General features: G+C 43.9%; 1 protein-coding gene across 1 annotated transcript in view; it reads left to right on the top strand.

Annotated features, from left to right (window-relative positions):
- The first annotated feature begins 253 nt into the window (after window positions 1–253).
- Window positions 254–14,276, top strand: part of GK (glycerol kinase) — a 67,856-nt gene continuing 53,833 nt past the window's right edge. The window contains exons 1-8 of the mRNA XM_056861808.1: window positions 254–337; window positions 6,432–6,505; window positions 7,503–7,609; window positions 8,383–8,460; window positions 9,301–9,380; window positions 10,324–10,461; window positions 11,020–11,129; window positions 13,837–13,903. Coding sequence (XP_056717786.1) covers window positions 254–337; window positions 6,432–6,505; window positions 7,503–7,609; window positions 8,383–8,460; window positions 9,301–9,380; window positions 10,324–10,461; window positions 11,020–11,129; window positions 13,837–13,903 — 738 coding nt within the window. The remainder of the gene's footprint in view (window positions 338–6,431; window positions 6,506–7,502; window positions 7,610–8,382; window positions 8,461–9,300; window positions 9,381–10,323; window positions 10,462–11,019; window positions 11,130–13,836; window positions 13,904–14,276) is intronic.

A 14,276-nucleotide genomic window follows, 5' to 3' on the forward strand; every position in this document is an offset into this window, starting at 1 on the left:
CAATGAAGCGGGGCGGGGAAGCCCCGCCTTGTTCCCCCCTGCCAGCCGCGCGCCGATTGGCGGCCGGGCGGCAGCTGTTGGGCCCCGCCCCCCGCCCCCGCCCCGCCCCCTAATCCGGGAAGCGGCGCGCCGGGTCGATGCCGGCAGAGGGTGGGGGCCGGCTGGGCGCGCGCGCGGTTCTCCCCCCCTCCCTCCGTGGCCGGGGGTTGCCTAGGCGACGGGCCGGGAGCCGCGCGGGCCAGGGCCTCCCTCCATGGCGGCGGCGGCCCGGCGGGGGACGATGGGGGGCCCGCTGGTGGGGGCCATCGACCAAGGGACCAGCTCCACGCGCTTCTTGGTAGGCGGGGTCGGGGGCGGGGAGGCCGGGGTCGCCCTTCACGAGAGGCCGGGGTGGGGGGCGGCCTTCAGTGCCGGGCCGAACTGTGAAACAGGTGGGAAGGGGGGCCTCAGCAGGCGGGGGGGGGGTCTCTCCCTCCCCCGCGCCAGAGTTTCAGGGGTGGGGGGTTCCCTTCTCCCTCCCTCCCCCCCCAGGCGGCCTTCGGGCCTCGCCGCGACCACCCCCCTTGCTGCGAAAAGCGCGCCGCCAGTGCAAGAAATGCGACGGACTTGGCCTTTTTTTTTTTGCGCGTGGGAAACTCTCTTTAATGGCCTGAAGAAGAGTTTGGCGTTTTATAGGCCGACTTCCTCTTGACGCTTCAGGGAGAATCAAGCCGGCTTCCAACCGCCTGCCCTTCCCTGTAACAGACGCCCTGGGAGGTGGGTGGGGCTGAGAGAGCTGTGACTAGCCCGAGGTCGCCCAGCTGGCTTCCTGTGCAGGAGTGGGGAAACCAACCCAGTCCACCAGATTAGCCTCTGCTGCTCATGTGGAGGAGTGGGGAATCGAACCCGGTTCTCCAGATCAGACTCCACAGATGCACACACGTACAAGCAGGTTGTATGTGTGTTCAGTGTAACATCTGACTTTGGTCTAAACAAGAATGTTTATTATTATCACCGCTCTCCACGCCGGCGCCTCTCTTCTCTTCCCTTCCTGGGTTTGCAGCCTAAGACCGGCTGTGGACTGTGATAGGAATGGCGCTCGTTGCATCCTCGTGTTCGAGTCCAGGGAGTGACAAACGGGGCAGAGCTGGTTCTTCGGCACAGCCGATATTTCTGTTGTATCTTGTTTTGTTTTTTAATATATATATATATAAGCTTGTTTTGTAGCTTTTGCAGTTGTTGCTGCTTTATGTTTGCTAACTATTGTACAGCACGCTAACTTTGGTTTACCGCACGATATTTCTGATCCTAGCAAGCCTGCTCTTGCTAGGTCCCACCTGTAGCTGTCAAAGAGCTGGCACAGCGGGTCGTGACTCCCTTACCGAGGAGAGCAAAAGAAATAGGAAGCCGTCCCGCCTTCTTATGCTGCAAGCTCGGTCGAATGCTGAACCAGGACCCCTAACACATTCTGGCACGCCCCTGCTGTGTTGCGGTCCGGAAAGTGTTCAGATCTCCGACATCCCTTGGTGTTGAGGCTGATGAAGATAAAAATGCCTGGTGGCGTGCAAAAAATGTCGCCTTGTACTTACCAGGACTGTGTGTTATCTAGACAACCTATTTAATTCGAATCTATGACTGCAATACCCTAACATGGATAGCCTATAGTCAAAAAAGGCAAGAGTCCAGTAGCACCTTAAAGACTAACAAAAGTTAGAAAGTTCTGAAGAAGTGAGCTGTGGCTCACGAAAGCTCATACCCTACCAGAAAATATTTTTGTTAGTCTTTAAGGTGCTACTGGACTCTTGCCCTTTTTGACTACTGCAAACAGACTAACACGGCTACCCACTATAGATAGCCTATGCTAGACTGATCTTGTCAGATCTCGGAAGCAGGGTCAGCCCTGATCAGTACTTGAAGGGGAGACCACCAAGGAAGACCAGGGTTGCTGTACAGCAAACCACCTCTGAACATTTCTTGCCTTGAAAACCCTACAGAGACGCCATAAGTTGGCTGCCACTTGATGGCAACACATATATACACACACACACACACACACACATATATATACACACATATATGTACATACACACACACACATATATATATATATGTATATATGTGACTGTACTTACATGCTTGCCTGAGAGTAACAATGCTGTCCTCAGAACACTTTCCTCAGAACATCAGAGTAACCCCCATTGAGAAGACATGAGTAAGACTCTTACGTAGGCCTGCTTAGATATACTCTGTGTCTCATAGAACAGTTGGAACAAGATCAGAATACACAGCAGATGTTGGAGACCTCTGTTGCTGATAGACAAGATGCAGATTTGGTATATTGGGGTTTTGTACATTGATGGCCCCATGTATGGAACAAATTGGAATCTACGTGGCTGCCAATATAAATTAATGTTGCCCCAGTCAGGCTGTTGGATGAGCAGCCACTGGTCAAAAGCTTGATGTTAATGTCACCCTTGCTTGTACTTAAACACAATTTATTTATTTTGATATTTATACCCTACTTTTCTCCTTAGTGGGGGCCCAAAGTGACTTACATCATTGTTCCCCCTCCTCCATTTTATCCTCCCGACAACAGTCCTGTGAGTAAGGTTAGGCTGAGAGTGTGTGCGTGGTCAAGGTCACCCAGCAAGCCTCTGGGGCAGGGTGGGGATTCCATCATGGTTCTGTCAGATCCTCCGCTAGCACTCTGACCTCTTGCTAAAGTCCAGGAATGTGTTACACAAAGGATTGTGGAAGATTATAAGGGTATAGGGGCTGTTCAAAGTCCCTGCTGTTGTTGCAGTAGATCACTGTTGCAGATAAAGAAAATGATAAAAAGCAAGAACGCAGTTACAATGCCGAGGCTTAGAAGTAGAAACACCAAGTCTGTCTGAAGCAGGATATATAATCCTAGGTAGGCTTGTCCACTTGTGCCGCTTTCAACAGTGTACAATGAATTATACTCATCCAATAAAGCCAGGTGCCTCTCAACAACCTCTCCATGCCAACCAGCAAGCTGGATGCTGTGCCTTGCCTACTACTACCACCTCTAGATGAGTCTGTTCTCTTCTTCAAGGAAATAAACTGAGGCAAAATAGGCACTGAGCCTTTCTGCTTTCTCTCTGTCTTCTGTCTGAGTTTCTCCATGTTCACCCAACAGTGGTCCTATTGCCTCTTTTACCTTGTGTTTGGTCCTCACATATTTGAAGAAGTTTTTCTTGTAGCAGCAAGCCTTCCTGGCCAGCTTCAGCTCACTCTGAGCTTTGGTCTCTCTGATGGCTGACCTACAGTGCTTAGCAACCCTCAGATACTCTTGTTTAAAGGTTTGTCCTTCCTTCCATTTCTTGAGCATTTCCTTTTTCTCCCTTAGCTCATCATGGAGTTCTCTGTTCATCCACGTTGGTTTCTTGGATCTCCTAACTTGTTTCTGTCTTGTTGGAATAGTGATGGCTTGAGCTTGCAAGAGCTCTTGTTTTAGGAGAGCCCACCCTTCACTTGTTCCTTTCCCTTCCAGCAGTCTTTCCCATGGAATGACTCTCAACATGCCCCTGAGTTCATTAAAGTCTGCCCTACTAAAATCTAGCGTATACGTGTGGCTATGAACTTCTTTGGTCCTCCACAGCAAAAAGAATTCTAGGAGGACATGGTCACTTCCCCCTAAGGTTTCCATCACCTTCACCCCATCTACCAATTCTTGCCTGTTGGTTAATATTAAGTCGAGTATGAGTAGTCTGTCATACTGTTATGTTTTTATGAAGGTTCTGGTGCTTTTTAAATAACTAGAGCATTGCTACCAAAATTGTTAGGAAATTATTATTTAACCGTGTGATGTAATTATTATTTAAGCATGTGCTGCAGGTCTCCTTCTGGAATTCCAGTGCACCAGGAGGTTTATATGAACTCTGTACAGATGGAAGTTTGTATGTTCATATCACATGCTGCATTCTGAAAGGAAACAAAAATTTCTCACCCTACACTTGCAAAGAACTCGATCACCCCTCAGACATCAAGCTAACCATTGGTGTGATATTTATTTTGTTGTTACTTCTAATATTTGCTTACCATTCCTTCCTCATTTTTCATCAACTTCTTTGAGGCTAGGCTGAGAGGTTACCCAGGATTGACTAGTGAGTTTCCAAATAATTATCAGAGCATCTTCTTTGAGCTAACTTGGCACTAACTTGTCCACTGCTTCTCATAGGCCCTCATAAGTAAACACCATTGCTACTTGTACACCACATAATCTTATTTGGATAGGCATGCTGCACTTTTAGACATTTCTTTCTCCTAGACTACCACTAATGGTAGATATTGCAAAGTAACAATTTGTATGCTGCCTTTTGGACGTGAAATGTACCTTTATGCTGTTATGTTTATTGACAGTATACTAAAAGTATTACAAAACATTATACTGGAAATGTGATGGCCTGACTCTTTCAAGCGGTAAGAGGAAGAGCTAAACCTAATATTGTAGAGTTAATGCACTAGGAGCAGGAAAAGTTCAATGCACCCCTGGGCAATAATTAACAACTGTTAGAGTTCTTTGCTCTCTTCTGCTTTTGGCATGTTTAGAAATCTCTGTTGTAGAAACACTCAAGAGGATACTTTTGTTGATTCCAGCCTTCGAGGCCTTGCCAGCATACCTACTTTAACTGAAAAGCCACAATTCATCATTCATTCTTTTGACTTCTATCCCATCCTTTCCTGACCAAGTTAGGCTCAGGGCGGCTAATGAACAGATTATACTGCTCTTTTAGAGTAAATCCTGTAAGGAAATAGATTTGATTAATTATGAAACCAAGTGACCTAGAATATAACCTTACCATGTGCTACCTCTTCAAAAGGTAAAGGTCCCCTGTGCAAGCACCAGCTCATTCCTGACCCATGGGGTGACGTCACATCCCGACATTTTCTAGGCAGACTTTGTTTACAGGGTGGTTTGCCAGTGCCTTCCCCAGTCATCTTCCCTTTACCCCCAGCAAGCAGGGTACTCATTTTACCGACCTCGAAAGGATGGAAGGCTGAGTCAACCTTGAGCCGGCTACCTGAAACCGACTTCCGTCGGGGTCGAACTCAGGTCGTGAGCAGAGGTTGGACTGGAGTACTGCAGTTTACCACTACCACCTCTTAACAATAAGTTAAACTACCTATTCTTTCCTTACCTTTTGTATTCAACCAAGCATGGCATCTTGGTTGATCAAGAACACAAGCCACAAATGTGATGTGTATGCCCATAGTTACAATCCAGTGTTCCATGAAGCAAAGTAGGTAATGACTGGAATGTAGTAGTGGAATGTAGTAGTGGATGGATATGAGTTGTTCAAGAAAAACCAAAAAGATCGAAGAGGTGGCGGAGTGGTGTTATATGTGAGCAGAGGGATTGCTTGTCAAGAAATACTGGAGGAGGAGGGTGACAGCCCAGTGGAAAGTATCTGGTTGAGGATAAGGGAAGGAAGGTATTGTGGTAGGATTCTCCATACAGACCTGACCAGCGTGAGGAGGTGGATGCTGCCCTCCTTGATTGACAGACTATCCAAACAACAAAAGCTGGTAGTTATGAGTGATTTCAACTTCCCTGATGTGTGCTGGGGGACAAACTCTGCAAAGTGACCCCAGTCACACAAGTTCCTCACCTGCCTGGCTGATAACATCAAATAGTGGAGGTAGCTACGAGGGGTTCAGCCATACTCCTCTTCCCTCATCCCTTTTTTGTGGTGATATGGGTGAGGTCTGCTTAATGCTTTCTTGTCAGTAATCCTCCTTAGTTTAGGCTTCAGGAAATGTCTGCTTGTTAATTGCCCTTTTGTGTTGTTCCAAAACCCTTTCATACAGTTGCAAAAGCCATAGATTGACTCATGTTCCAAATGTTCCTGCTCATTGAGTTCTCAAAAGATGTGTGTATAGGGGTGTTTCTTTTCTACAGCAGTGTGGAGCAAAATATAGTTTTGTCGAAGGCTTTCACGGTCAGAGTTCATTGGTTCTTGTAGGTTATCCGGGCTGTGTAACCGTGGTCTTGGTATTTTCTTTCCTGACGTTTCGCCCGCAGCTGTCGCAGGCATCTTCAGAGGAATAACACTGAAGGTGTCCTCCTCTGAAGATGCCTGCCACAGCTGCGGGCGAAATGTCAGGAAAGAAAATACCAAGACCACGGTTACACAGCCCGGATAACCTACAAGAACCAAAATATAGTTTGTTCCACTTATTCAAAGTTGTGTGTTTTCGCAACATAATTGATTTTCTGTTATGTATAAAATTATCTTTTGTTAAGCCTGAAGACTAATCAAAACATTTTCTTAGATAACCTGGATTTTGAGGTCACCAACCTTAGTGGAATGTGCTTCAAAGACTGTATTTTGGACTGTGGGTGCCAGTTTTCTTTTGTCTACTACTCCCTATGGCTTTCCAAACAGGTTTGGTGACTTTTTTTTTTTTTTTTTGTATTATGCTTGCAGGTTTTTAATGCAAACACTGCTGAGCTGCTGAGTCACCATCAAGTAGAATTGAAGCAGACATTCCCCAAGGAGGGGTATGACCTTTTCTGTTGTATTCTTGATTACTTGTCAGTGGAAAGAGTTGATGGAGCAGATCTGTCTTACCCTTCTCCCAGAAGCCTGTTGTATATCCTAAAAATCCTGTTCCTTCTTTTGCCCATGCATGAACAAACTTTCCACTAGTGGAGGAGGGAATAGTTACACTGACTTCTTCCGCATTGCAGTGGTATAGCAGTACATTTTGTTCATAACAGTAACCTGGGCCTCTGAGAAGAGCAGGATGCCCAGTGGGGGAAGCAGAAGTTAGGAGTAGATCTGCTCTGCCAGCTCCTTCTGTAAGCTTTACTGTGGGATCTAGAGTTGCCAACCTCCAGGTCTCCCGTTATTACAACTGATCTCCAGGTGACAGAGATCAATTCACCTGGAGAAAATGGCTGCTTTGGAAGGTGGACTCTATGGCATTACACCCCATTGAAGTACCTCCCCTCCCGATACCCTGCCCTCCTCAGGCTCCACCTCCAAAGTATCCAGGTATTTCCCAACCCGGAACTGGTAACCCTAGTGGGATCCCAGCCTATATGCGGTTCCATTGAAATCAGTGGAATAGCTTGTAAGAATATGAAATTGGTTTGGAGGTTTGTTGTAATGGAAAGAATGTAAGGTAGGAATTCATACAGTCATATCACAGCTATCTTTGTCTCCTAAATAATCAGAGGTGGAGGAAATGGCCACTTTGGGGGTTAGACTCCATCCATATTCCTGCTGAGCTCCCTTTCCTCCCCAAGGTCCACTCTCCCTGGGCACCATTGTCAAATCTCCAGCAATTTCCTAAGCTCGATGTGTCAATTCCTGAGACATCACCGGGGGTGGGGGGTGGGACATACACTGAGCTCCAATTCTCTTTACATTAGAGTTGCTGTTCCTGGAAAATTTATCATCAGTTTCTAAGGTTGTAGAGCAAGCTTTATGAGCTGTAAAATCTAGCTTTCAGATATCTGTTCTGCTTTTATGCTGATTATTGGTCTCTTTAAGGTGGGTGGAACAAGATCCAAAGGAAATTCTTCAATCTGTCTATGAATGTGTGGAAAAAACATGCGAGAAATTGAAGCAGCTGAATATAGACATTGACAACATAAAAGGTATTTCCGTGTTTTCCTAAAAGAGTTCTAGAATGTACTCTAGAGGACGAGAGGAACAAGTACTGGACATTAGCAGTAACACTTTGTAGCTACATTTGAAATGTTTTGATGGTTTCTGTAGCTTTTTAATAGGTTGGATCCTAGGTCTCACCAGCAGAAAGCACTGGCAGATCTTTTCCCCCCTTTCCTTTTTCTTTGCAGCTGCTTATGAGCACAGAAAAGGCAATGCTGGAGGTTAAGGGACCCATGTGGCTGAGGTGGCTGCAGTGAGTAGGAAGAAGCAGATGAGGTTGCCCCTTATGCTGGCAGAAGGCTTGTTGTACCAGTGGAAACAACTCAAGTGCTCCATTCCATTGCTTCTTCAGGGTGGGGACAGCATGGGAATTAGGTAGTGATTTGGTACAGTTTGTGCCATACTGCTATTGGCTTTGATTTAAAAAACAGCAACAACAGGCGTTTTTAGCCTCCCCATTCCTATGGCAGTATCTTTGTCACACTGCCCCCCACCCCAAGAATTAGGAGAGCTTCCGAATTTGATACAGTTGGTGAAAAGAGCAGCTGCCAAAACACAAAATTGGCACCCTCTTTTCTCCCCCCTCCCCCACCAATCTCAATACATGCATGCCGGTATCTTTGGAGCAAGCCAGTGTTTTTGAGCTGTAAGTAAAATATCGAATGGAAAAAGTACAGATTAAAATACAAACAAAGGCACGTTCCCAGTTTTTCTAAAATATACTATGTCATCTTAGGAAATACTTTCTTTTGTTTTTAAGCTGTTGGAGTTAGCAACCAGAGAGAGACAACTGTGGTTTGGGACAAAGTAACTGGAGAACCTTTGTATAATGCTATTGGTAAGCAGAATGTTGTCTTCAGAATACATGCTAATCTATTGTTCAAATTCAATAAAATAGGCGTTGATAAGTGACAAGGGGTAAATTTCACTGTACACAAATATTAATTCCTTGAAATAGTTGGGCGAATAAAATAGGTGAAGAGAAAAACATAAAGCAAGTTACATGCAGAACCTCTGCTGTGACAAGCCCCTTTTGCAGCAAAAGTTCCATCACAACATGATGCTGTGGTCGCCATCCAGTATCTGAGCCAAGTCAGGAAGTGAGGTTTTAAGAACAGGTCTCAAATGTTGGGGAAACTACTTCTACCAAAAGACTGGCACAATCCTAAATTCAGTATGCCACTCCTTAGACAAAGTACAGAGTATGCATAGTAATCACATTAGCTCATATACTGTCCTGCCGTATCCTGAGCAAGTGTTGGAGGAATGCTGCAGAAAGCCCCAATGCAAGGGAACTGCCAAAATAAAGTACTGTAAAGTCACCAAGGCATGGGTTGCTTTGCCAAACTCAGGACCAAACCAGGTTTGATGGTGGGAGTTTTATGAATGACGTTCCTAGTGTCCATCCCCCCCTCCTTTAAAAGCAGGCACACATGGGCCTGATTTGGATTGGGACTGTGGTGCAAGGAAGTGGGGGGGTTAAGCCTCCCCTTCCCACTGTTTTTCTGGCCTGAAGCAGCTCTAGAGAGCTGGAGGAAAAATATACAGGAAATATACAGCTACTGATATGGAACTTATAAAGGTCCCTTTGTAGTTTTAGGCCCCCGATCTTGTTTAGTTGCCCAAATAGTCAGCAACACAATCTTTACCTGTTATAATGTTTGTCTTTGGATTCCAGTTTGGCTCGATCTTAGGACCCAATCTACAGTTGACAGGCTGCTTAAAAAAATTCCAGGACACGATAAATCCTTTTTAAAGGTAAGTATTGGGTTTATCATATTGGTAGACATATGTTAATGTGAGGTGTTGAAAGAAAGCAATAGGTGAGTATATCTCCAGTAAAAGGAGTTCACTGATTTTTGTCTCCCAAATACTTATGAAGGTGGTTGTAAGTAGGTTAACAAGCATCTTCTGTGTTAGGGATGCCAGCCTCCAGGTGGGACCTGGGGATCCCCCGGAATCACAGCTCATCTGCAGACTACAGAGATCAGTTCCCCTGGAGAAAACATAAGCGTTGGAGGGTGGACTATATAGCATTGTACCTCACTGAGATCTCTATCCTCACCAGGATCCACCCCAAAATCTCCAAGAGTTTCCCAGCCTGGATCTGGTGACCCTACCCCCCATACCCCGCCATTGGCCGGGGCTTACCTGGCAACAGTATTCTGAGTAAATTAAAATGTGAAACTCCCCGAAGCTTCTTAAAAATTTAACTTGAAGAGATTACTTTATGTACCTAAATATAAATTCATCAGTTTTAAGTTATACAACAACTGTCCTGGAGTGTTGTTTTCTTTTTTCTAAAATTCATAGGGAATACACTAGTACACCAGTATGTGAATCTGCTTGCCTTGAAAGCTGGTACTATGTGTAACTTAAGTGTTGGTTCTTGCAGTGTGCTAACGATCCCCTCAATCCTTTGTATTTACTCACCAAACTCAAGCACCTCCCTAAAACACGACCTTTGGAAAAGTTCTTCAGTTTTTGCTCTGTGGCAGATCTTCAGACTGTCTTTCGTGATCTTTGATCATGAAACATGTTAGAGGAGGTGGATATCTGAGGTCTGCAGTACAGGCGAGTGACTTGTTAATAAGACAGTGAAAATGATTTTTTTTTACTGTTCTTGTATGAGGGATAAAGCTTGAGTCGTGATTGCTGCAGATGTTTATCTCTGTCACCTGACTGGCTTTCAATCTTGCAGAGTAGGACGGGCCTCCCACTGAGCACATACTTCAGTGCTGTGAAACTTCGCTGGCTTCTGGACAATGTGAAAGAAGTTGGGCAAGCAGTGCAAAAGGGGCGAGCTCTGTTTGGTACTATTGACTCATGGCTGATATGGGTAAGTCTCAGTAGGCTATGATGAAACCAGGAGTGCAAGATTTTCTTTGTTTCAGTCATCTCTGAACTTGAATCAAGTGTCAGTCGCAAACAACCTTCAGCCTTATCAAAATGATTTTTCTTTCCATGTTTTCAAGCGTATTTATGCATAATCTTCCTCTAATAGTACTAGATAAGATCAGGAGTTGACATAAATTATGGTCAAAAAGTTAATTTTTTAAAATTATTGTTATGTTTTAGCCAATAATAACCTAGTGTCTTGTTCACAAGAGCAGAACCTTAGTACAAGTTGTCATAACAGGTACTTTCAGAAGTATTTTAACTATGAAAAATGTGAAGCTGAGTTCTGTATAGTTCTACTATATAACTTTTTTGTGTACACAAATTAAGGTCTGCAATGCTTGGCTCTGTATTTGTATTGTTAAAAAAGGAGCCAGAAATGTTGCACAACTTTAGATAGCAACAGTGAATGTAACCAGCAAGATTTTCAACTTTTATTACTTTTGCATTGGTGAGTAGGCTTCTAGTTTGACTGATTTGTCTTTGATTTTTTATTCAGAGTCTGACAGGTGGGAAAGATGGAGGTATTCATTGCACTGATGTAACCAATGCCAGTAGAACAATGTTGTTCAATATTCATTCATTAAAATGGGATGCTGAACTCTGCAAGTAAGTAAAAAAAAAACACTGTTGGACCCTGAAAAGGCAGGGTTTGTTGATTATATTCCAAAAGCCAAATGAACAGCTTCCTCCTAAGCCATTTTACTTGGAAATAGCCCCATTTAGTAGATTGGGATTACTCCCAGGCAAGTGTACACCAGATTGCAGCATGTTGGTTGACTCACAGTCATATGCAGAAAAAACCTTCTGGTCCCATTTGTGACACTGAAGAGCAAGGTGCTCCTTCATAGTAATAAGGTGCTTGTTTCCCATGGGTTCAGATTATTTAAATTTCACAGTATTTGGTGGGTTCATGTGCAGATGTGTCTGTTTGAAGGATCCATTACACAGTGGATTCTACTGAAACTATTTGTGATGGCTTCAAATACAGCTTGCCATAAGGGTGATCACAATACAATTCTGTGTGTATGCCTCCATACAGTGGTGATATAATATTGGCATTCAGTGTGTGAATTAACCATCTGTTTAATAAGAATCAGTACAAGGACTCCCCCACCATTTCCCTTCCCTGAAAGTCGCTGTAGCCCCTCCCCTTTTTCCTTCCCATCCATCAGCAAACCTACCTTTTTGTGCCCCAGCATTTTCAGCTTTCCCTCCTTCCTTCCCCTAGCAACCTCTACCTGGAAAAAACTATGGTCTAGTTGGGTGGTGAGGAACCCATAAGGGATTGCAAGGGGCATCTCATTTCCTCCTGTACCCCTTCCCCACACTGTTTCCTCCTTCTCTCCTCCAAGAAACCCCAATATCCTCACCTTTTTTCTGTTTTCTTTCTACTCACCAACCTTTTATCTGCCCTTCACCTTCCACTGTATTATTTATTTACTTAATTCATACCCTACTTTCTCCACAATGAGACCCAAAGCAACCTACATCTTTCACCTCTCCTCCACTTTATCTTCACAACAACCCTGTGAAGTAGGTTAGGCTGAGAATGTGTAACTGGCCCAGGGTCATCCAGTGAGCTTCCATGGCAGAATGGGGATTTGAACCCAAGTGTCCCAGATTCTAACCTGAAATTCTAACCACTACACCACACTGGCTTTCATGGAGTGGCTACTATAGAGCAGTAGCAAGCAGCCAGTCCTGCGTGAATCATGCAGGTTGCATGCTATCAAGTTGCCTGGTGGTTGCTGCCAGACTTGTCCTCAAAAGTAAAAACAGCCCTGGAAAAGGGCCCTGGACTCTCCCCTGCTTTTTACTGGTGGAAACCAAGGCTTGCAATTTGGCAATACTACTGTGGTTGCTTAGCAACCCCCACATTGGCCGCTGCAGAGGGCATTCATTTCATAAAAGTACAGGTACTGTTTCTATTATTTTGGTTAGGACCCCCCCCCAATGTATTTTTTTAGATTTCAGATTTTTCTGCAAACCTGCAGCTTTTTCAGGTTTGTAGAAAGATCTGTCTTGTCTGTTTATGACTCCAGTCTCTGGATGTACAGGTCCCACAGATTTGGCCATGTTAAGAAATAGATATGTGATGTTGGATTGTGCTACTCTTATGTCCAATTGTCTAACTTTCTTAAATTTTGCTGTAAGCTGTGTGGTAGGATAGAAATGTTCACCAACACTAATTATAACTGCTACCAAATTAGGAGCAATGTCTCTGTTTAAACTCAAATGGGTCTCCTTTCAGAGAGGCCGTTTCAAAGCTTTGAAAATCAGCTTTCTATCATATTTTCCTAGGGTGTAAGTTTTTGTTAAAAGTAAAAAGAGCAGGGAGACATGGGTCATTAGATATCTTCCTACATTTTAAAAATAGTAGTTGCACTGTCGAAGACTTTCACGGTCAGAGTTCATTGGTTCTTGTAGGTTATCCGGGTTGTGTAACGGGTTGTGTAACCGTGGCATTTTTCTACTGTTCTGAAATGGCAGCACATTACATGAATAAATTAATTTTGTTTTAGTATATTTTTATCCAAGAAGATCAGGGCAACACATAGGTTTGTATACCCACTTTATCATGGAAGCTCACTGGATGACCTTGGGCCAGTCACTGTCTGGCAGCCCAACCTACTGCACATGGTTGATGATGTGAGGATAAAATGAGGGAGAGAAGCCACTTTGGGTCACCACTGGGGAGAAAACCTGAGTACAAATATCTACTAAATATATATCCATTGCATCTGGCTGGGTTAGTTGAAATTTAAAATGATTTTGATATCTTTGATAGTTCTAAAGAATTCAGTTTAACTTGGCTGTGGATTACATTAAAAAAAAAATACCTGAGCCAAAGACACAGGGGTTCTGTGATACTAATTAGAAGCTTCTTGCCCCCATAACATGTAGAACATTTTGGATCTGAAAAATACTACTTTATACATTTCTCTACATCACTGCCAGTAAAGCATCCTGGTTTATATGAAGGCCTGAGAAACTTAAGCCTGAATTTCTGTCTCCCGGTGGCTGGCTGTTAATCTGCCCCAGTAGCCATGGGGGAAATTTCTTATTCAAGTCAAGTGCTTTCACCTGCCCTTTTAATCATTTGGAAAAATGGAGTAACATGGTTATGGGGACAAAAAGTCTGTGGTTAGTCTAAAAGATGCCACCACAGGGATAAGTCATCTGTTTCTAGCCATTCAAATGTTGCCAAAACCAACGGCATTAAAGGGTTTCAAAGTTGATTGCCTTTACTAAGAAATAAGAATAGACATGAAATATTACAGCTGAATCAGTGGATAACTCTTTGTTATTTCAGGTTTTTTGATATCCCTATAGATATACTTCCCAGTGTGCGGAGTTCATCAGAAATTTATGGGCTGATGGTATGTGTTCTGGTTTTTCTTTTGTCCTGGAATGAAACTAATGTAATGTAATTGCATTAATTTGGGTTATTAAGGTGAGATAAAGAGAAGAGGCAACTTCTACTTTTGAAAAATAAAGTTTTTACCAGAAAGATTTTATATTTTCATTGTTGCTCCCATTTAGAAGAGACATTAACAAAGTTATAGTTTGCTTGTGTCAGGAGTTTTATGTTATTATTTTTCTGTGAATTACACATAGTTTCAACTAGCATAGGAATTAATACTAAGAGGGGGGCTGGGTGGAGGAGGGTAATCCTATCCTCCCAGCTTAGTCTTGAAGCCAGCCAGCTATCCTCTGAACTACGTGAGGAGGCTAGGAGTGACAAGCATGGCC

The sequence above is a fragment of the Euleptes europaea genome, chromosome 16 (assembly GCF_029931775.1).
Source record: "Euleptes europaea isolate rEulEur1 chromosome 16, rEulEur1.hap1, whole genome shotgun sequence".
In the NCBI taxonomy this organism is placed as follows: Eukaryota; Metazoa; Chordata; class Lepidosauria; order Squamata; family Sphaerodactylidae; genus Euleptes; species Euleptes europaea.